This window comes from Protopterus annectens, chromosome 7.part1, assembly GCF_019279795.1.
Source record: "Protopterus annectens isolate FY-2018-M chromosome 7.part1, PAN1.0, whole genome shotgun sequence".
NCBI classification, from domain to species: Eukaryota; Metazoa; Chordata; order Ceratodontiformes; family Protopteridae; genus Protopterus; species Protopterus annectens.
In genome coordinates this window covers 5,755,267-5,779,923 of record NC_056740.1, presented here as the reverse complement: position 1 = coordinate 5,779,923, position 24,657 = coordinate 5,755,267, and the positions used below count along the sequence as shown (strand labels likewise).

Genomic DNA, 24,657 nt, shown 5'->3' with positions numbered 1-24,657 from the left:
TGTATTAGTTACTTGCTGACGTACTGTAATTAACAAACCTTCACAGGTAGACATAGTTTCCTTACAATACTCAATATTAAATAATATAGTTTGGGATTAAAAAATGTTTTTGCATTTTATAATTTTGGTAAGGATAGCCCCCTGAATTTTTTCTCAAAGGTCAAAGCCTCTGTCATGACACATGAATGATGAATGACTATCTAATTCAATGTATACAATAATGAATTTTCATGCTAAATGTATCGTAGGAGTTTTTCACTTTACAGAAAAATAGTTGTTAACCAAGTCCTCCATAGCATCTCACACTGAAAATTAACACACGTAATGCTATATTAGTGAAATAACAGTATAAGTAAGAAGCTACTGTTTTAAAGAAGTCATTACTCACCCAGAATGCTTTGATGGTGTATGTAAATCAGCACCCAGTACCTCTCATGATATAATTTGTGGGTGTGGGTTTACAGAAGAAATAAAAAACAGGTAAATAGAGCAGATAAAAAGTCAAATAACATACTAAAATATACATTTTCTATTTTTGCAAAATCACTTGGAAATTTAACAAGAGGAACTGGAAACAAATGTAAGTGTTAAACAAAGATACTTCAGGAAGTGAACAATGCACTTTAAGGTTTTTCTTTTACAGGACAATGTCTTCATTTTCTTTCTCTCTGTTACCTTATGTTTGCAGTAGCAGTCACATCTTTAGAAGTATTAGTATATTTCAGTCATACCATTATTTTGTATCTAGCTAAATTATGACCAGGTGACCTGATTCAAAAAAGTTTTTTTTTTTTCACTTTTGTTCATCTCTCTGAAGAGGAGATTTGGATTGGTACTTATAAAATCGTGCTGTTTTAGTCATCTGCATTGTAAGCATCTGTTCATATATAAACTAAGGTTATGGCAAACTTTTCAGACTAGAGGTGTGTGTTTGTTATAGGAGAAGCTAAGGTTTGGAGCTAGCTTGAGTAAATATTGTGGACTGAGTGTACTTAGTGCATACAGTTTAGTACTGCTGACTTTTTGTTTTTGTCTGCATACTTATACCATCTGTGATAATTATATGCATCTGTATCTGACCTGAATTATTATAAATAATTTACTATCTTAGTACTGCTGGTTTACCTTTATTGCTGACTCATTACTTCTGTTTTGTGCTCCTTTGTCCATTTTACATATAAATATTGGCTTCAACTTTTTGTCATTGCACCTGACTGTTTCACATATGCGTCCTTTATTTACATTCTTATTTTTTCTATTTCCCTTTCTTCATTAATTTGTTTTTTTTTGTACCAGAGTACACTATGGTAGCATTCTTCACATTTGCCATTTGTCTAGTTTCTGATTGCATTCTAAATATCTGTTTTAAACATGAGTTTAAAATTTCTCCATCTGGCCTCTAGCATTTCTTCAGGGCATTGAAATACAGTAGATCAAAATAAATTCCACAAATGCCTACTGCACACAAAGTAAACATGCCATTTTACCCCACTAGCAGTTGAACAAGGAAGGGAGTGGACCAGAATTCTACAGTTTCTATAAATAGCCACCACCTACGAGTTAAACACATATTTTTGTCTGCACTCGTGGGAGACGTGCATAAGGAGGGTGTCTGCAAATATCTGAAACCAAAATTTTGTACAGTCTAACACAGTGCAACATATATGTAACTGACAGGTTGCTTTTACTAAACCACTTATGTCAAAGTACTATTACATCATACTGCTAAATGCTTCCATTTTGCAAACTCTTTAAATAGTTTAGTGACATGGTACTCTGTACAGTGGTTGTTGCAACTGGTTTTATTGACATTGTACTGTTTTAATTTATCTTTTGTCAATACAATTACATAAAACTTCATGACATCAGAATTATGCTAAAGCCTATTTTTTGCAACTTTGGTAGCTGCTGTCCACCTTAATTTTATAATAGTTGTAAACTGCTAACCCATTTGTACCATTAGCACTACTCAAACACTGCCAACTTTGTCACAAAGCTGCTCTGTGACTTCTCAGTTGAAAACAAGCTGCTTGCTCAGCTTCCTCTGTAATGAAATATCTGTATCCTCTTCCTCAGTTATGGCACAGATATGAAACAAAAAAGGAGCAGAAGCTATGAAAGACCTAAGCCCTGGGAATTTGATGGAGGAGACTGAATAGGCAAAAGTTACATCAGCTTAATGAGAACAGTAAAATAAATCTGTGAGCAAGTGAATGAAATTGTTGGGAGATGTGTTAATTATACCTTCCTAAGTACAGGGAAAATATCACTTGAAAGTGTCAGGCTAAAGATCACAGGTGTAGGTACAGTAGGAATGTATTATTGGATCATTGTTATTATATGAATTACAAAGAGAGCAGTTCACTTTTTAAAGTTTGCATTAACATGCCTAACCAGCAATGTATATCACATGGTCTTTCTCTGCATTTCACAATTCATAAATGTTACTCGTATTCTTGCCAACATTTCTTTCCTAATATATACACTACCTATTTCCTCTTAAGTTGAAAATTATGATTACAATTCTGTTTTACAACTTCTGCTCTGGCATGCCTTTCTTTGTTACAGCATTTTCTTCTCTGAGTAACTCTGAGTAAACCTTTTAAAAAAAATTCTGCCTATTTTTGGTCTCGGGCTACAGTGGAATTACTGAATTCATATATAGTCCTTTACAATGCAAATCAACTTGTGTTGCAGTAAATATGAATGAGTCAGCATACTTCTATATGCATTTCTTTGCCTGCTCTATACTTCACAATTAAATCATACTTTTGCAGTTTCAACATTTTTTAGTCTTGGTGGTACTTTGTGCAATGGATATAAGGGCTTCTAAAATAAACTTTGCGATGCCTTATGATGTTTCCACTAATGCACATTTCTTGCAGATATATTTGTGGAGTATTTCATCTCTGTACTCTGTTGAAGGTATTGTTTTTCTCTCTCTGAACATAATTTCTTTGCCAGTCCATAATGGCTGTTGAGCCATAAGTGACTGGCTTGCTTTCTTGCATCATCAGTGAACAAATACCGTTCTGTGTATCATCTACTTGAAGTGCAACTGAATTTTCACATTAAAATTAGTCAGTGTGGATGTTTCAGTTATCAACTGTTTAAACATTCTAGTGATGCTTTCTTGCCCTATATTTCATTGTATTCTACATCATGTAATAATTTCTTTAAAGACAAACTCACGGTCATAATACAGGTGTATTATAGGTAGAGTTTGTTTAAGATACTGTGTCGTTCCTGGAAATCTCTGATTTTGCATTTATCACTGTGGTGGTGGTGCTGTGGTAGTGTTGTCACCTTACAGTTAGACGTTGCCCGTTCGATTCTCAGTTAGAGCGTCTTCTGTGTGGCGACATGCGTGAATGGGCATTCCTTCGTTGAAGGTTGTGCGTTAGGCCCAGCAAGCCAGCATGTAAAAATCTTACTGTCAATCATAGCGGACCAGAGTTCCGCTGTGGCGACCCCTAACTGGGAAAAGCCAAAAGACACAACGACTGTGTAGATTGAAGTTATTCTGGCAATACGTAAATCATTCTTGCATTGTGTTGCTCTTTAGCTTGTCCCATGTTAGTATACCATCTTAAGAACACACTGTTTAAATGCTTAATCTAAGGTGTCAACTCCTTAAAGCTGCCTTTTTGTATTGTACCTCTGTTGTACCATAGCAGTATGCTGTCATCCATACAAAGTCTCTGCTTAGTACACTAACAATTAATCAGACATTTTGAAAAAAGTAGTTTTGTGACTGAAGGCAATAAGATATGAACCACTAAAATGCCATTGCTAGAGTCTCTTGAATGTTCTGTCAGCATGGAAATTAAAGGAAGTAGTATTTGTTACCCTGAAACTTCTGGAGATTAGATTTACAACAGTTGTACCTTATTTTTATAATAAATTTGCTTTCCTTTCTAGTAGGCTAGCTCACAATTTCACTAATTAACAATGTGGCAAGATTTGCCTACTGCCTACATAACAATAATATGTAGCAGCAGTGTACTGACTGGTGATACTGCAGATATTATGAGGTAAGGTGGGACAGCCAACTGATTTTTTTATGTGTTTTCTATATAGGTGGTTGAGATGAATTGACAAGTTTTCTGTAAAGTATGAATAGAGCTGAAAATTAAGAAAGAGTATTGCTTTAAGTTGCATTAAGTGCAACGTGAGTGTTTCATTATACAGTATAAAGCAGTCATATGCTCTTTATTCATTGTCCAAGGTGTCGTCCTTCAATTACCCTTTTGCTTTTCAGTTATTTTTCAGGATTTAGAAGAACATGTAGTTATACTTTTAATTTCTGGCACTTTGAAATACTTTGCCCTCAAGATTTAATTTCTAGGCAGCCAACTACTTCAATGTGAGACTGACACACAGCCCACTGAAAACTGCAGTGCAAAGTACTGTTTTACCTAAACATATACTACTTCACAAAATACTTTTTGATGGAGGAGAGTGTTAAGCCAGAATCACCCCTTATATCACCTGCACACTGCTAGATAATCTAATCAGCGCTGGGTTTACTTCATCTTCAAGAAAAAGTAACTCACCTGGTTTGTGGTAATGCTTAATAAGACATCCTTGATAACCTGACATGGCTACGTCTGCTTCAGCAGACATGGTCCCACTCATTGACCTATTATCACTTCAACCACGTATAGGCATGCACAAATATAAACATGCACCCATACATAAACTCATAGACGTATTTATTATTATATGCATTTGATTTATTGCATGTATTGCATTTTTATATCTCTTTTTATAGGATGAAAAAGTTTAGAAGTTGCATTTTTCTAATCTGAACTACAATTTGAGTGACTTGATTATATTTTCTTATTTATGTATTTATATATTTATTTCCAGTTTGGTGACTGGGGAGGTCCACTGGGCTCAAAGAGCCCGTTTTCAGTGGAGACCCAGAGAGAAAAGCTCCATAGTAGAAAGTAAAAACTACATCATTCAGAATACATAGTACAAAGTAAAAGCTACATAATTCAAAATACAGCAAAATACAATACACAATTGCAAAAGGTACAGTAAATACCTTGTAGGTGCTAAATAGCAAACTAAGCACAGTTGAACTGCAATATATATGCAATATATAATACATATTTACATGTTTACATAGTTTCTTTACAGTTTCCTTCTTTTTTTTTCTTTTGTCCAATAGCAGCTGGAAGGAGACTTGGATACACTGGCCGTAGTGACTTATACAATTCTTTCCATCACCCTGGTTGTACTTGTGCTAACCTTCTCCATCTTGATGTGTTTAAATGGGCTAAAAACCAACACTGGTAGTATCCACGCTAATGTTGTCACTGCCATCTTCTTCTCGGAGCTTGTTTACCTGCTCGGCATCAACAAGACTGAAAATCAGGTAAGGAAGCTAATGAAGCTAATGTAAACTAAACAAATGATAGTTAAGAGAACTAAATCTGTGAATGATGACTGCAGAGTGATAGCTGGAACATGAGAGGAAAGATGGTGATATTAAGAACTGAATGATGCCTTATTGAGGTAATAATAAACAAAAAAAGAGAATAATTTTAGTACAAGACAGGTGAAATGTTAAGATTATTGGCATGCATTTTGCATATGTGCCTTGAAGTGTTCTCTATCATGAAAATGATGTGAACAGCATATATTTAAAAAAAAATTAACAAGGCAATAAGGTAATGTAACTTTAATGTAGTAGTGGCAGCCTTTCAGATAGGAAACAGATTATCGATTCCTACGGCGTAACGTATGAACACTTCATTTTCTCAAAGAGTCTTGCTGCTTCGCACTTTGATGTAAGTGTACGATAGGATCACAAGCACATTGGGACCTGTTAATGAAGCAAAAAATATAAATACCTAGTTGAATGCCACCCTGCATGTTACTTATTACAAAAAACAAGGCTTCTGTTACCTTTAGAAGAAAACTAATTAAAATGTATAATTCAAAATGTTCTATTTCATGCCTGCTAGGGTAATCATTTGGGTCCTTGAGATGTAAGAATTAATTATTATATCTGTATATATGCTGCATATTGGAAGTAGTGCATATAAAATCAATGCACATGTTGTTTTTATCTTGGCATTCATTAATTAATTTTTCTATTTAATTTGCTAGTCAAGAAAACAATAAAAAAATAGTGAATTTATCTTTGAGGTGAATGCAGCTTATAATAATAATACTTGTATGTAATATGTTGCTATGACTTTTTAAACAAAACATTATAAGCTGGATTCTGTCACACTAGGATTATCATAGTGCAGTGCTTTCTTGGATAGGGATTACTGCCTCAAATTATACAGTATGCAGTGCATTTCATTTGTTTACAATTTTCTCCAACCAAATCCCAGTCTGCTTGAAAGCCCTTGGGTAGGAAAGACATCTGCATTGCTGATTTATTGCCTGTGTACATGGCAAAAAAATTTATTTGGGAAAACATTAAGACTTGCAGAAAAGAAATGGTTTTATTTAAACAGCATTCTGGTTCATTCACCGGTGGTGCAGCAGTAGTGTTGTTGCCTCACAGTAAAAAGTTCTCCTGTTTGATTCTTGGCTGGAGCACCTTCTATGTGGAGTCTACATGTCTTCCCTGTGGTTGAGTGGCATTCGAAAGACATATGGGTGTGCCTTTGTTGAAGGTTGGGTGTCGAGCTGGCACCTCGGCACCATAAAAATATGCTGCCAATCATTTGTGGACCCGAGTTCTGCTCTAACCGGGAAAAGCCAAAAGAAAAACACCATTCTGGTTCATTCACCTTTACCAATCCACTTAACTACTAAAGCAAGTAAGCTGACATTTATGAGAAACTAGTAGTTAACTATGTGTCTGCAGGGTTACTCTTAACATACATAGAAATGGGGAGATGTGGTAACTGTTGTATGACTCTACCATCATGGTTATGCTAGGATGAAAGTCAAAGTTTGAGAATGTGGGGTGATAAGCTTAGCCAATGTTGATGCTATGTAATGTGGCAAAAAGTTGTGCAAAATTAATTTGTAAAAATGATGCAAGATCATCATCATCACAGTGTGCACACACAGAAATACCCTTTTCAGTATTTTCATTGTCTGAATGTTTATCTGAGATGGAGTATTATCTCAGTGTGATGTCGTATGAGTTTATGCAGTGATGCAGCATTTCATTACTGCAGTACTAAGTGAAAGGATTCTGTATGATGTCAACAGGCACATGTAACAGAGCAGCAGGGCAGAAGGCCAGAGCAGGCAGATCATGCAGAAATGAGGTCATTCTTTAAGAAGAGAAAAATATAGGTGTTATTACCACAGCCTTTAACTACTACACCTGCAGAACTGCCTTAGATGTTTGTGGATATTGCATCAATTACTGAGAACTCTGATGTGTTTTTCTTTTGGTTTATCTCCTCCATGCAAAAGTATGGAAGTTCCCACATTTAGGGATGTCTGCACCCCCTCCTCACTGGTGTACTTATTAGCTACATAAGCGCCTGCATTCCCGAGTCTGCCAGTTCTTTCATGATGCTTGCCCGGTTCAGAGCTCGATCCTTGTATCATTAGTGAAGTTCTGTATCTGCATGACTAAACAGCAGTCCATAAAGTTTCCATGTGACAATCAGCTAAGCAGTCAGAACTGACTACAGCATTACCCTTACTGTCTCAGGGAGAAGCACAGTGTATAACAGCTATGGGTATCAGAGCTCTAGTCTTGCAATTTGTAGGTGTCATTGCAAGAAGCTTTTGGTTTACCTTTCATTCAAAACGTTGGTAGCTGTTGAGAGTTCTTACAAGGGATCTGGCAGGAGTCCTGTTCATATCCCCAGCCATATGTTAGAGCATTGCTTTAAGGATAAACATTAAAACAGCAAGACAAGAACTGCATCCCCCCCAAAGATAATTCAAGTGTTTAACCAGTCACCATGTTCCTGCAGGGGCTGAGTTTATCCTTGGCTAAGGAAGACTCAAGCACACACCCATCCTCTGAGAAGACATGTTCTGACTCCCCACCATGGGAGTGCATACCATGTTTTTTGCATTGCCTAGGCCTTGCTTGATTGGCTTTACCTGAGGTCAGTGAGCCTGACCTCTGGGAGTGACAGCTGAGCCACTTGGTCATAGATCTACTGTATTTGAGACTGTGTACTCCTGTCCTGGTTTAGGTAACCTTTGAAGAATCAGTTCCAGATGTTAGTGGTCTACTGGGACATGTTGTGCCAATGACCCAGAAATGAAGATGGTGTTTGATTTTAATGGGAGTCTGAGTATCAGGTATGAATCAGGGCCATAGCCCTCAAATTGTCTGCTCAAGAATCATGGACAAGGTAAAAATAAATTGATACAAAAAACCCAAGTTAGGGGCAATTTTTTTTAAAAAATATCACGCTAATGGACTTAAAAAGATAATAGAACAAAATGTTTTGCAAAGACATACATTTTTTGAAGAAGTATGAAACACTAATGTCTGGTATTACTGACTAATTGTAATTCTCTGTCAGTTACAAAAAAAATCAAACTTTTATGAGGGACAGGGCAAAATGTATTAGGCAAAATCAGGGGCAGTTGAGAGGTATGATCTGAACCCAAACAGAGTATTTGGTCTGAAGCCTGTGTCAGAACCAGTGCTTCAGTCAGTTGATGCACTATGCCATACATGTCCCTTAACCCTGAAAACCGTCACTTGTCTTTCAAATGATACCATGTTAATAATAAGGGGATGTCTGAATCCCTCACTGTCTAGCTCCTCCAAAGAATCAGAATATCCTGATGCTATTGTCTGGAGGGGGATAATGTGTGCATGATAACCACCTAATGATATCCACTTTGGACATGTTCCCAGATTTATTAGGAACAGTATAGACTGGCCTCAAGCTGCACCCCCCCAAAAAATGCCTGACAGTGTCTCTAAGGACAAGATCAGAAGTTTATGCTATGATCTTATGTATCCACTTATTATGGCTGCTATCACAGCAGCCTAGAACATCCTGATTCTGACATTTTGGTGCCAAAAAGGCAGATACCATCTACCAGCCGCAAGCTGGGTCAGTACAGACCATGCCACTTTACCGTCTTCCTGTGTGACAGAGTGTATAGCTTTGAACAATTGTGGCAAGAGAGTTTAGTCCTCTTCCACAGTGGGCTTGGGGCTCAGTTCCAGTGCTGCCCAGTTAGGAAAGCTCAATATATTACTGAAGATCTCCCACAGTCTGGGCTCATGGAGGAACTGGTGGAAAATCTGTCTGCAGCATTTGCATTGATATATCCTGCTTTAACTGTGACTGTGTGGATGATATACTTAAGGCTGCAGGCTCAGGTTAGTACATGTGTTGAATAGTATGGATGAGACTGTCCCCCATCAATAAAGATGTCAGGAACTAAATCATGGATGCCATTTTCTAGGAAAAGTGCTCTTTAAACTGGTTCAGGGTCTCACCCTGCAGGGTCTTACACCCTTGCTTCCACAGGGATCCTGACTGGTGTTATTGTATTTCATTACAGAATATTGCCATATTTCTTTCTTCCATGCTCAAAGACTTTGCCAAGGTATTAGCTGTAGTACCTGAACTCTTGCAGGAGAAGGATTTCCATAGGTTCCCTCAGCTGGAGGAATGACTCCTGGTGGTCCCATTAAGGCAATCATTAGAAAAATCTCTGTATTGGGCATTCCTATGCTTGCAGTCCCCGGCAGGGCATCTGCTTGAAGAATTACCTTTATTCTTAATTCTTTATTCATATATGTCACCTCATTTTAGTAAAGTTGACCCTTCCTTTTGAACTTACACTAAAACTAATTTAAAGTAACCTTGGAAGACTCTCTTTCTAGTGGCCATTACTTCTTCTAGAAGAATTTCTGAAAGACCAGCTAATGTGAAATGCCTCCCTTACATTGTCATCAAATGTGAGTGTCATTAAGGCCTAATCTTACCTTTATTTCTAAGGTAGCAACTGAGACAAACTGCAATCACTCAGTCATTTTGTCTGCATTTTTTTCATAATTACTTGAATAGAGGTGAATACCTATTGGACTGCATGAATGTCCACAGACAGCTCAGGTTTTATGTGGACAGAACCAAATCAACCAGGAAAGAAGCACAACTTTTGGTATCATTTGCTAATCAGAAACTGGCTTCCAGAATTACAAATGTTGTTTTGATTAAGTACATTGTCAGAATAAAGTTGTGTATGGAAAACATAATAAATTAGCATATCTGCTTACATCAACAGTCCCCAACCATCAGGATTCGGACCAGTACAATGCCATGGACCATTTGGTACCAAGCCACACAGAAAGAATAAAAAACTTTTTATGTTGGACTCCTGACTGTTCAGAAAAAAATGTATGTGTGTATGTATGTGTATGATTGTATTTATGTTTACGTCTGCGTGTGTGTGTGAGTGAATGTGTGCATGAAAGCAGAATGGATATGTGTGTGAAAGCAGAAGAAACTGTGTATGTGTGTGTATGAGAGAGAGTGAACAGTGATATCAATCAAGCCATTATTTTACACTCACTAAGCAGTGCTTTTTGCTGTTTAGTGAGTGTAAAATAAAAATAAATGAAATGGAAAAGTGTGTGTGTGAGTGTGTGTGTGTCTATGTGTGTCTCTTTCTATGTGTGTGTGTGTGTGTGTGTGTGTGTGTGTGTGTGTGAGAGAGAAAGACAGAGTGGAGTGAAAGCGAGAGAGCGATCCCTGGCAGCAGCAGTTAAGAGGTTTTCGTATCTCTCGACTATGCCTCTCAACCTCTCCGCACAAGAAATCTGGACACAGCCACAAATAACAGGGGACAAATGACCAAAAATAAGGACAAGTTTTAAATATTGCTCTTGCTAGAAAACAGGGTTTCCATTAGCATGTATTATCTGAACAATATGAAGTCTGAAACTCAAATGCCTCTCATTGTTTAATGACTTCAATCTCCAGTGATTTGCCAGAAAACTACACATTTTATGAAGATGGGATCAAACATACGATCCAAAATCTGGATATTCTGTAAAAATCTGGACAGTTGAAAGGTGTGCTCTGTTGACTCTTAGCTCAAGAGATCTGGATAAACAAAAAGAATGGAAAAAAGTGCCCAACTACAAACAAATAACCAAAAAATAACGCACTGGAGGGTTCATCAGGTAGCAAACCAACTTTAATGAACACACAAAAAACAACAAAACACCTTAAACTGGACCACAGTGTTTTCATCAGCAACTTCATCAAATGATCTGGATAAACCTAAAATAAACATGAGACAAAGGCTCAAAATAGGAACATATTTTACTTGATTATTAGGATTTTTTGGTGGTTAGCATACATTTTGTGAAACAGAGGTGTGTGTTTGAGACAGTGAATGATAGTGACTGTAAAGAGATTTGCATACATCTGGACCCTACAGCTGAAGAAATCTGGATAAACTCTAAAATAAAGAGTGAACAAAGGCTCAAAAATAAGAGCAGATTTTAATTACTGCTCTTATGAAATAAACTTGCTTAAATAAAAGGATTTGTGTCAGTATGAATTTTCTGAAGAAAATAATAGTCTGAAACTCAAATGTATGCCATTATTTAGTAACTTCAATCTCCAATGACTGGCAACAAATCAAATGTTTTAGGAGTAAGGGACCAAAAAATAAAGTAAATGCCTGGATATTCTTTTAAGTGTTATATTTTTGATGAAAAGTGCTTTCTCTAACACCATTAACATATACTGCAACAAGTTTGAAACCTTAAGCAGAGGAACTATTTTTACATCAAAAATATATATAAAAAAATAATATACAACATAAAAAAAATTAAATAAGTAAGTACAACACAACAATTTTATAGAGAGCCCGTTCTCTAAGTGCAGTAATGCCCTCTGGGTGTGTGTTGATGTGTTAATTAATGTCCTTCCAGGTATGTAGAGGTCCTCCACTCTATACACCCTGCTGGGCATTATTGCTTGCTTATTTTGCACACGTGATGGCCAATTTTTGGAAAATTGCCTTACATGAAACTGGTCTGTTGTACAAAAAAGGTTGGAGACCACTGGCCAATAGCCGATGCGATCAGAGCAGAGGCCACCTCTAGACCTGCTTCTGTAAGGCATTTTTAAATGTTTGTGCAGCTGTTGTGTGAGCCTCAGTGAATACCTTTGCAAGATACTGAAAGCCGGTTGTAAACTCTAGGTCTGTCTTCTTTCAGAACTGCACTAATCAAAGGTATGATTCCATTATGGCCACCAAGGAGGATAAGCTTTGGAGCCTGTCCTGTTACTTGATGAAGATGGACTTCTTCGTACTAGATAAAAAGTTCTACTATACTGAAAAATGTGGCTGAGCAAGTTATCCTTAACATTAAACCCACTCCTGCCCCATACCTCACACATGCAGACGTGGTCTGCAGGATCTTTGGTGATACTGTTTCACATACCCACTCTTCTGCCCTATTCCTCGCACATGCAGACATGGCCTGCAGGATCTTTGGTGATACTGTTTCACATACCCACTCTTCTGCCCCATTCCTCGCACATGCAGACATGGTCTGCAGGATCATTGGTGATACTGTTTCACATACCCACTCTTCTGCCCCATTCCTCGCACATGCAGATGTGGTCTGCAGGATCTTTGGTGATACTGTTTCTCATACTCACTCTTCTGCCTCATTCCTCACACATGCAGAAGTGGTCTGCAGGATCTTGATACTGTTTCACATACCCTCTCTTCTGCCCCATTCCTCACACATGCAGACGTGGTCTGCAGGATCTTTGGTGATACTGTTTCTCATACTCACTCTTCTGCCTCATTCCTCGCACATGCAGACATGGTCTGCAGGATCTTTGGTGATACTGTTTCACATACCCACTCTTCTGCCCCATTCCTCGCACATGCAGACGTGGCCTGCAGGATCTTTGGTGATACTGTTTCACATACCCACTCTTCTGCCCCATTCCTCGCACATGCAGACATGGTCTGCAGGATCATTGGTGATATTGTTTCACATACCCACTCTTTTGCCCCATTCCTCGCACATGCAGACGTAGTCTGCAGGATCTTTGGTGATACTGTTTCTCATACTCACACTTCTGCCTCATTCCTCACACATGCAGACGTGGTCTGCAGGATCTTTGGTGATACTGTTTCACATACTCACTCTTCTGCCCCATTCCTCGCACATGCAGACGTGGTCTGCAGGATCTTTGGTGATACTGTTTCTCATACTCACTCTTCTGCCCCATTCCTCACACATGCAGACATGGTCTGCAGGATCTTTGTTGATACTGTTTCACATACTCACTCTTCTGCCCCATTCCTCGCACATGCAGACATGGTCTGCAGGATCTTTGGTGATACTGTTTCTTTATGTGTTCTCTGTTGAGTGACACAGATGAGATCTGAAGAGGTAGCTATACAAAAGAGCTTTATGTGTAAAAGTGAGGGACTATTACAACAAGAATGTTTTTAAAAATCAGAGCTGATTATTGGCCTGTAGTTTTCCAGTGGTTGATAAGGGTACTCATCCAGATCTATTGTTATGGTGAGTACATAACTTTCTTTTATAGCAGTCAAGCTTCCTGAAGTCCAGTAGGCTACAAGTTTGGTATGTTCTTCTTGGTGGTAGAAACTATCACAGAGAGGGTATAGTCTAAATTTGATATTAGATAGCCTTTACCAAATGCCTGCCTTGCTTAATTTGGTTTACAAGCTGCTAACATGGGTGTACGTGGCAAGAGGGAGCATATGTCTTACTTATTTGCTACAGATATTTGCTGAGAAGTTCAAAGCTTGGTCTTAACCAAATTCCTTCAAATAGTACCTATTCAGCAGTACGGCCTCTTGGTTAAGAAATGCAACATTTATCTTTCATCATGTTAGGACGAGTTCATCTGCCAGCAGTGTAAACTTGGTTTTGCTCAAATTAGCCTGCAGGCCCATAATGCTTAAACACAGGCAAAGTTATGCCAAGATGTCTTTGAATATTTTGGATATGACAGTGCAACAGTGATCAGAGACCCAGATGGCTACATTTTAGGTGCGCACTAGCTTGCTCATTCATTTATTTTTCCTGTGACAGCTGAACAGTCTTGTGATAGCTGACATTCTCCTTAGATCTCTTGCCAGGTCCATGGAGCAGAGCTATAAAGCCCAGACTGAGACTCAGGTGACCCAAGTTCAGTCAGTAGAAAGGGTGAATGTAGTAGCTGGCAGGGGCTGGAGAAGTAATGATGAGGCTAAAGTCTGTACACCTTTCTCAAGGGGAAACAATGAGGGAGGACATGAAGGCAGGGCTAGACTGTTTATTTAGTTCAGGCAGAGGCTGGAGTATATAACAGCAGCTTTACTGAGAGACATATCCAGCCAAGGGCCCCATGTGGAACTGCCCCTGACTAATCATACATAATAGATCACCTGAGACTCTGTAATGACACTAACACATAAAGGAGACAGGACCACAACTGCCAAGCTCTGTTCCTGTGAGCAGTATTAATTATAGGCTTGCTTACCTCATGCAGTAGCTCCATTGTCACCGGCTTTCATGGGTTGCACTAGTGGCCCCCAGCTTTGAATGACAGGGTGAACTGCTGGCCACTCAGAAAGACTGGAGTAAGTTGGGACTTGGGGGAGCCAAGATGCAACAGGGAATATGTTATCCCAACTCAGCAATAAAAAAAATGCTGTAAAAAAAAAAAATCTTCCTAGATCTCTACATCTCCTTGTTTGGTTTCCTCCCCTGAATCCAAACTAGTGGGTCATAATTTCCCCTTATTGGCTGAGTGAATTAATTTCTCGTGGTTGGTGAGGCAAAAAAATCTTGGAACCACTCCTGAGTACAGGGTCATAACTGCTGATACAGGATATTTTTGCTTAGCCTTAATGGACTTCCTGTTAGTGGCTTGTGTTCAGTGATTGTGTGCATGGATGCATGCACACTTCCTTTTGTGTGGAGCAAGACATTCGCAGGCCTCCTTAGTAACATGACCTCAGAGTGCCAGAAGTTTCCCTGGTTTCACCACTAAAGAGTGATAAGTCAGCAGGTGAGACCTTCTCCCGCTTCCCAAGGTGTGCAACCCAGCCATAAGCCACTCAGTCCTATCAACAGGGATGTCCCTCCAATTTCCATGTTATTCATTGTCCAGGTAGAGGAATTACCCTTGTGCCAGCAGGCGTATTTATATATGGGAACTCTTGAATAAGTGCATTCAGGACAATGGTAAAAGTAGGAGTCTTGGCACTGAACAGAAGTACCTGTCGACATGGTAATGATAGGGACATGTAAAGATGACTAGTTCCATTTGCCCAGACAGTATCTCAGTTCCTCCACAATAACAAAGATACTCTATCTACACTACTTATATTCCATTAAACAAAATAAACAGAAATGTTCCTTATCAGTATCAGCAAGCTGTCATTATGCTAGTACGCAATTTGGGGAGTAGCATCTTTTTCAAAAAATCAACCAACCCATGAGCTTCAGTAGCATTCTCTGTATAATTATCGAATGGGTCTTAATAGAGTTTATCCTGAAATACAGGTAACCACCTACTATTAGACATGGAACAAGACATGTTTGTAAAGGGTTGATCTTACCACCTCAGTCTAGTGGCATCCCTTAAAAATGACAATCACATTAGGAAACTTTATTGTTTTTATCCATGGACCAGCCAACATCCACTTTAGAAATTATAAATTATTGAACAAATGAATGCTGTTGCATTGGACATCGCCAGTCATCAGCACCATCCCCCAGACAGGTATTATAAGCTAATTTATCTTAATGCCACTGACTGGTACTTAACTAAATGGGAGTGTTCAGTTGTCCAGAATGGCAAGTTATTTGTAAATTACAACTTACAGATCTATGAGTCCCACTTGTGGCTGACATTTGTGATAGCAGTGTATGGAATGTTTATCAGAATGCTTTTTGATTACTCAATGTTTAGGATAGGTTAATGGTTGGATACATATTGTTCTGGGGACGATTTAGGGTGTTGTGATATAGTTATATTTTTTGATTATCTTTTTTGTGCTGGGGTTGTGGCATCCAGTCTGGCCTGAACGACATAGGGGAATTTTTTTTTTTGGTTCTCTTTTTGGAGAGGCGTGGACCACCAGATAGCATTGTTGATTTGGGGACCGATGCAATTTTCTGTGATTGGGGCAAATGCCGACTTAATGGTTCGGTGGTGGTGGCATATAATAATTAGCCCTTAGGGCAACTGAGAAGACATAGTGGGCACTCAAGGCTATATTGTGCCAGTCCTCACCTTTCTTTGCTACTTTGTTAATTGTTTATTTTGGAATATATTGTAGCAGGTATAGGTGTGTGGTGTTGGTGGGCACTTAGCTTGATGTTTAAGGAATATGGATAATGTCTTTATTTACCACCTTTGGAGTTGAGGTGAATATCCGGCTCCTATTTTTTGGTGGAATGTGTTTGGCATTAGTTCTTCTTGGTCAACATATGTGTTGGTGGTTCACTTTTATTGGGATTTAAATATATTTTTTTAAATTTTTTTCTGGTTGGGTCCCCATCTTATGCTTGGGTCAGACTAATGTGCCATGGACCTAGCATCCATTATAAAGGGATTGTCCTCTGATATTGATGATTTGGGGGGTTTTGGCCTGGGTTCAACAAATATGGGTGGTCAACTTGGTGGGGGGGGGGGCTGATGATTTGGCCAATCGACATAAGATGGCATTTTCCAAACTTAATAAAGAAATGAGGAGTTTGAGAAGCAATGTGTGGAATCTGCATTTTTTCAAAGCATATCAACAGAAACCGATATCCCCAAGGGGACTGAGGGTCAAGATTCAGCCACTTGTTCCTCAGGTTGACCAGTTATTACTAGATGATTGGCTTGCTATACAACAACAAGCCTGAATGGGCTTTGTTAATGCTTTAGTTTCTTACTATGAGAGAACTATACAACAATAGGTCTTGTGTTTGGATGAGTTGAGTAAAGGGATACAGGAATATCAGAATCTTTCATGTTATAATGTTAGTTTGAATCAACTAAGCAAAGATTTGTTAGAGTTGGAAAATGTTTTGAGAGAGAAAAAATGAAGAAATTTCAAAGAGATGTTAATGATTTTGATTGGGGGAGACCCTTTGAAATAAGTAAGAATGTTAAATTTGCTACTCTCAGTATTAAATCAGGGAATTTTAGACCCAAAAGATCCAAATCTATCTTAAAGAAAAAGAACAGGGAAAATACTACCTCAGCTGAGGGTACCTCTTCCAATACTGAGGGGGGGGGCCCACATGGATAGGTCACCGAGGTCCAAGAGGAATAATTCGGAAGACAGTTTGGCCCACCCTTTAGGTCTAAGTCCAGAAGAGAGGGGAGGAAGCATAAAGGTTCCACCCGATTTAGCAGGAATGATGAGGGTGATGGCTCAGGTGTAGCTTTTTGCAATGTGTTTAATATCTCCTCTGCTAGTCCGTTGGACATGCAAATTAAAGTACTTAACAAAGGCCTTAGCTTTGTTCCTAGTTTCTTTGGGCCTGAACATCAATTTGCACAGGATATGGTTGATTTCTGTCGCAATTTAAATTTACGTTTATTTTTTCAGGATGAGTCTAATCAGATTGATAATAGATCTTTTATATTTCAGAAATCTACGTTTAAACCACCTAAGTCTCCGGTGGTCTCATTATTTCAGGGCAATGTGCTCAAAGATTTACGTCAAAATTTGGGTAAGGATTATTTAAGCAGGGACAATGTTACTCAGGCTGAAAGATTTTGCATAGACGCGCTTAGATTAAATAAGGATATTGTTATCTCTGCGGTTGACAAGGGGGGAGCAATAGTTGTCCAAAATTGGACACAATATAATGATGAGGTACAGAGACAAATTTTGGATCAAAAATACTTTCAGATAATGCCTATAGATCCCACAGCCAGTTTTAAGGTTGAGATTGATGCCTTTTTGGATTTGGCAGTTGAAGAAGGTATTATTTCCAAGGAAACTGCCCATCATTTGAAGGTTGATCACCCTAAACAACAGTGTTTATACTTGCTTCCCAAAATTCATAAGAATCTTGATAATCCCCCAGGCATACCTATTGTGTCAGGACGGGGCTCCCTTACTAAACCGATTTCTGAATTTTTTATGCACTATTTGAAACCCTTATTACCTTGTATTCGGGCTAGGATACAAGACACTACCCAATTTTTGGGGATTGTAGCGGATATGCAACTTGAATTTCATTGGTTACTGTGCACTCTCGATGTCAACTCCCTGTATACCAATATCCCTCATTGGGCTGGGTTGGCCTCTCTTCAATATTGGTTGGATAGGGCCGAACTGTATAGACCAGGTTTTAATACTTTATTGGTTTGTTTGGCTGAACAAGTCCTTACTAAGAATGTGTTTTATTTTCAGACACAATGTGTATGGCAGACACAGGGCACTGTTATGGGGGCATCTTTTGCCCCATATATGCTGACCTGTTTATGGCCTACATAGAGCAGCAACTGATTTATGATGTTAGTCATAATATTTATTTGGTAGAAATTGATATCTGGAGATGATATCTTGATGACTGCTGGATGGTGTGGAGACTGGATGCATCTTATTTGGTGGAGTTTTTGAATATTTGAATCATAATATTTGGGGGATTCAATTTAAGGTACCATGGCACCAAAAGGAGATTACCTTCTTGGATGTATTGGTCAAACGTACCCCAGATGACACTTTGGAAACTGAAGTTTTTCGCAAATTTCAGCAATATAATACTTTACTACATGCATCCAGCTTTCACCCCCAGCAGGTCATCAGGAATATCCCCAAGTCCCAATTTCTTAGGATCAGGAGGATTTGTTCAGACTCCTCTGTGTACAACCAATATAAGTAGGATCTTTCCAACCGCTTTAGAAATCGGGGTTACAGGGTAGGTGATGTCTGGAGAGCGGGTCAGTTTGCTTCCCAGCAGAATAGGTCTGATTTGCTTGTATATAAGGGTGATCAACCCTCTAGGAGTAATAAGGTCAGGTTAGTTATGACATATGGTAAAAATACATATTCCTTTATGAATATTAGAGACACTGGGATGTATTACAAGGTGAAGATTCACTTAGGGAATTTGTGGGTGACAGGTGTAATTATTTATTTTGTAAAGGCCAGCCATTGAGTTCCTTGTTCAATCACTATAAAAGGTATCAAAATCAGAATAGGTCTTCTGTTCAGAGAACTATGATGGGAGATAAACTGATGGGGTGTCATCCTTGTGGTCATTGTTGTAATTGTTCTAAGGTTTATAAAACTAGCAGCTTTACTAGCCAGAATACCCCTCATGTGTTTGATATTAACTTTTTTGCTACTTGTAGCACTAATTGGGTGATATATCTGGCAAGCTGTACATGTCCAGCATTTTATGTTGGACAAAGCTCCAGACCACTTAGAATGCGGATAAGTGAACATATGAGTGATATCAGGAACTGCAAACAAGCTAGTGCCTTGTATAAACATATATGTAAACATAAATCTGGGTCTTTCTTTTTTCAAAACAGGTTTATTGTTTTAACATACAAGAGAAATACCATAACAATTTTATACAAGTAATTAAAAATAGATATGATTATAACATTCAACAAAACAACTAAAGTATTTACAAAGACATCCACTACAATCAGATCAATTAATTAAACTAAAATACCATGCTATTGAAATTAGGATTTTTTTAACAAATTTTGTAAATTATCCCATACAATATAATAAGATGTTTTTCTAGTTGTTCTTGACCTAATTGTGTTTATTTCCATATGGCACACTATATTCATAACATTTTTAAATTCATTTAACGAAGGAGGTGTATCTGAAATCCAATTTCTGGTTATTATTTTCCTAGCCACTGCTAGAGTAGACCATAACAAGGGAAGCTTAACCTTTTTAACACTTTGAGGTACAGGTGTGTTGAATAATATAAGAGATTTAGAAATAATGAAATTATCTGTAAAAAGAGCCTGCAAAAATTCATTAATTGACTTCCAGTATTCTTTCAATTTTATACAGTCATAAAACATATAAGCCCAGTCAGCATTAATTTCTACATTACATCTCTTACATAGATTATCTTTATTATTTATTTTATTCATCATCAAAGGTGTATAAAAAGATCTATGTAAAAATTTCCATGTATAAAGTCTCCAGACAATGGAAGACATAGTTCTATAAGCAGATTCCAATATATATTGTTTATCTTGTTGCTTTGGTGGGTCCCCATTAATAGAAGTGAAATAATTCCAGTATGTATCTACACTGTAAAAGGTTTCTTGTCTGATAATTTTATGTATGTATGAAAGTTTACCTTTATCAGAAACTTTATGTTGTAAATTTAATATCAAGTAATCAATCAGTGTTGGAATAGATTCTTTAACTGTTATAGACATTAGATCTATTTTATTAATGAGATGTTGTCTAAAGGTCTGAACCTCTAACCAGCAAGTTTCTCTTAGATCAAATTCTTGTTTTAAGAAATCTAGACTTTTAACTTTATTATCAGATATCAACTGATACCAGTACTTTAGATCATTATCTATAGCTAAATGAGTTCCTTCAGAAGTAGATGACAAAAGCATACCCTGAGTATACATTATAGGAATATAATAAAATTCCATTCCCTATACTTAGGGTGCATGAATATAAAGTTACGATAGCTAATAATAATATTTAATGGGTAACAAACCATATGTTTAGGTGTAATAGGTGAAGTACAAAATTCCTTTAGTAACCATAACATGGAGTTATTTACAATCATATTTTTATGTGTTAAGGAGATTTTCATGAAGTGCATACTAATTAGCTCCCAATAATCTTTCCATTTTGCGACATATGACTGATCTATTAATAAAGTAATAACTTTTACAATAGAAGAGATAGTATATAAATTAAAGTCTGGAAAAGAAATACCCCTTGAGACCAGCTATTAGTATGTTTCTTTAATGCAATCCTAGGTCTATTAGGTGCCCATAGGAAATTTAACATTAGTGTATTCAGTTTCTTGATAATTATTTTTGTAGGTGGAAGTATTATTGATTGTATTAAGTATAAAATCTGGGGAATATTATCATTTTAATAATTGTAAGTCTCTCCTCCATAGTAAAAAACATATTATTCCAGGTATTAAAAAGATTTTGTATATTAAGAAAACAGGTATTATAATTATTATATATAATAGATTTAATATCTTTAGATAGTATTATACCTAAATAAGTTATCTGACCTGAATTGGGTACATATTTAGTAAAATCACTAATGAGAATATTTTTTCGTGTATATATAGGTAGTATTTTAGTTTTTTCTTCATTGAATATTAAACCAGAAATACTTTTAAAATTCATCATTTTATCAAATAGAGACTGCATAGAAGAATTAGATCCTGCTGATGTAATTAGAACATCATCTGCAAAAAGTTGAATTTTGGATGTTGTATTTTCATCCATTTCAAAACCCTCTATGTCAGTACTGTTTCTGATCAAATTAGCCCAAGGCTCCATTACTAAAGTGAATAATAGTGGAGAAAGTGGACATCCTTGTTTTGTACCTTTAAAAATGGGTATTTTTTGTGAAACATATGTTCCTACCTTAATATAAGCCAATGTTCCTTTGTATAAATGCTCAATTAGATTTACAAATGCATCTGAGAAGTTTGTGCACTTTAGTAAGGTAAACAGAATCAAATGCTGAACTTATATCAAGACTAATAAGTGTTAAATCTTTCTTTTTCCTATTTGCAAAATCAATTAATGTTAAAGTTCTTCTTATATTATCAAAAGTATTTCTATTTACAATGAAGCCTGTCTGATCTATATCTATAATGCCGGGGATGATTGTCTTCAATCTATCAGCAAAAATACTCATAAACATTTTATAATCAACATTAAGTAATGAGATGGGCCGATATGAAGTACATCTAGTTGGATCTTTATTAGGTTTTAAAATTGGCGAAATAAATGTATATTGCCAAGATGGGGGGGGGGTTATTAACTCAGTTTGGGCCAAAATAAAAACCTTATGTATTAATGAATATGTACTTTTAGAAAGGATTTTATATATCTCTGGTATAATACCATTATTACCCGGTGCTTTGTTTGATTTAAGCTTATTTATTTGTGTAATAACCTCTGTATATGAAATACTTTTGTCCAATAGTTTAATCTGTTGTTTATTAAGCTTTTTATTCATGTTTGTGGTTATAAACTCCTTTATTTTATCTTTAAGTTCCATGTTAATGTTATTATGGTTAATTTTGTGAAAGTGATTTCTAAATTCATCTAGTATTTCTGGTATACTAGAAACATTCTTCTTTTTCCTTAGAGAAAAGATTTCTTTGATATGGTTTTGTTTATTCAACCTTTTTGTTTTATTTTTAAGTCTATGTAAGTATTTGGGGCTTACTGAATAAGACAAAAACTTGTATTTCTCTAAAGTTATTTTAACTTTATGAGTTAAAATGTCTTTGTATTTCTCATTTAGTTTGTTTATTTCTTCAGTAACTTTCTTGTCCATAATATTTTCTTTATTATTATGTTTATAAGAGTCTAATTTACTTTGAATATCTAACAATTCCTTATCCCAAGATTTCCTTTTATTATTATACCATCTGATACTTTGTCCATATAGATATGATTTTAAGGCATCCCAAACATAGACAATGGAGATTTCAGGAGTATTATTTATGTCTAAAAAATGTTTTACTTCTGAAAGTATATATTCTTTATAGTCTTTTAGTTGAGTTAAGTATGCTGGTATCCTTTTGATCTGAACATTATGAGTATTTTTTATCATGAATTCAAAAACAATTGAATTATGATCAGATATAGGACATGAAATGATTTTGGAATTAATTAAATCTGTTACCATCTGGTTAGAAATAAAGACCCTATCTATTTTTGAATAAGTTTTGTATCTGTTAGAAAAAAAGGTGTATGGTAATGATTTTGAATCTATCTGATTATTAATATCATTCAAATGATAAGAATTAGCAAAATCATTTAAATGTTTTGCATTAGATGTAATTCTTCTTTTTCCTATAGTGGTAGTATCACTTTCATGTAGTATACAATTAAAGTCACCAGCTAAAATAATATCTCCTATAGAGAATGATATGATCTTATCAAGATGATGTTTCACTGTATTAATACCAATTCCAGGTATCCAATATACATTAATTAAAGTGTAAGTCTTCCCATTAATTTGTATTGTAACCATACAAAACATTCCTTTGTCATCCTGATAAGACTTAATGGTTTTAGGAATGGGCATACTTTTATTCCATAAAATAGCCACTCCTCTTTTTTTCTGAGTGTGCTCTGAACTAACCAATACTGTATATTTGTTTGTGGCTAGTTTATCAATATCTTTTTTCAAGAGATGGGTTTCTTGCAGGAAGACTAAGTTGGCCTTATGTAAATTAATGTATCTTATTAGGCGTGCCCTTTTACACGGATTATTCAATCCATTAATGTTTAAAGAAATTCCTTTTAAAGATGTCATTTGGCATTTTTAAAACTTAAGAATCTTATGATCAAAATAACAAATAACAACATAAGTAATGTTGCATCTCCTCCTTTAGGTGTACTTTTAAATATAGCTGTATTTATTGAATCTCTTATGGGATTTTGTATAGGATTCAATTTTGTTTATAGTGACAATGAGTGTACAAAATATATTGTGGATGTCAAAACTATATACATATAACAATGAACAAGTGAAAATAATGTAAGGATTAAACCTTGCATCCAGCCTGGAGTTAAAAACTCCAACTTAGAGTAGTATTTGCCACTCAAGTTAACCCCCTACCCTAAGCAGCAGTACCTCAGCTACCACCTTATCAATTTAATACTGGTTATATTTAACTTAAATTAACAGCTTTCAATTCAATTATCTAGCAAGACAAGACTACACATTTGATAAAACAGCATCATATAAACTAAAATAAACTTTTTTTTTTTAAACTATTCATACTACTATATACATCTATGTAATATAATACACTTGTATTCAAATAGCATTCAAATAATCTTGATATTAGGAACCAAGAGGAGAGAGAGAAATAAAAGACGTGAAAGAGGGAGAGAGAGTAAAAGAAAGAGAGAGAGAGAAAAAAAAAAAAAGGAAAGCATATTTACATATTAATTTATTCAAAGTATATAAAAATAAGTTCTAACATTCATTTAAATCAAAAACTTTGGCTAATATGGTTCAGACATTACATATATTAAGATGCATCTATTTTCTGTCATGTAAATGCAGTCAACAGCTTCCAAAAAAAACCTTGAATTGCTTGTATATGAGCATTTTACTCATACTCATTACTGTCAATAGAATAAAATATTATATTTATAGAAATTATTATAAATCATACTGCATAGTTATGCAAATTCTCAGAAACACTTGCATTATTGTAAAAGAAGCCATCTGTATTTTGTATGTCTATACTACTGCTTTAAAATATATCACATGACAATTTCTTCCAGAATAGAATTATAAAGTTATTTATGCTTGTCAATCAGATGAATTAAATGAGTTATAGTAATGTATATGTTTGGAACATAAGTTTTTAACACAGATTAGTATGCTGCAATCAAGTAGATTTTCAAAAACACTTGAATAAATGTTTCATTTTCTATGCCTTCTAAAATAAGACATTTACTTACTACAAGAAACTGCATCATTTAAAATCATTATAACTGGCATATTTTATGA

The 24,657-nt window shown here is 36.2% G+C and overlaps 1 protein-coding gene across 3 annotated transcripts in view; it reads left to right on the top strand.

The window, feature by feature from the left end:
- CELSR3 (cadherin EGF LAG seven-pass G-type receptor 3) overlaps positions 1-24,657 on the top strand; it is a 1,979,827-nt gene that overhangs the window by 1,681,124 nt on the left and 274,046 nt on the right. For all 3 annotated transcript variants that reach the window (XM_044078523.1, XM_044078522.1, XM_044078524.1), the window contains exon 25: positions 5,180-5,386. In XM_044078523.1, coding sequence (XP_043934458.1) covers positions 5,180-5,386 — 207 coding nt within the window. The remainder of the gene's footprint in view (positions 1-5,179; positions 5,387-24,657) is intronic.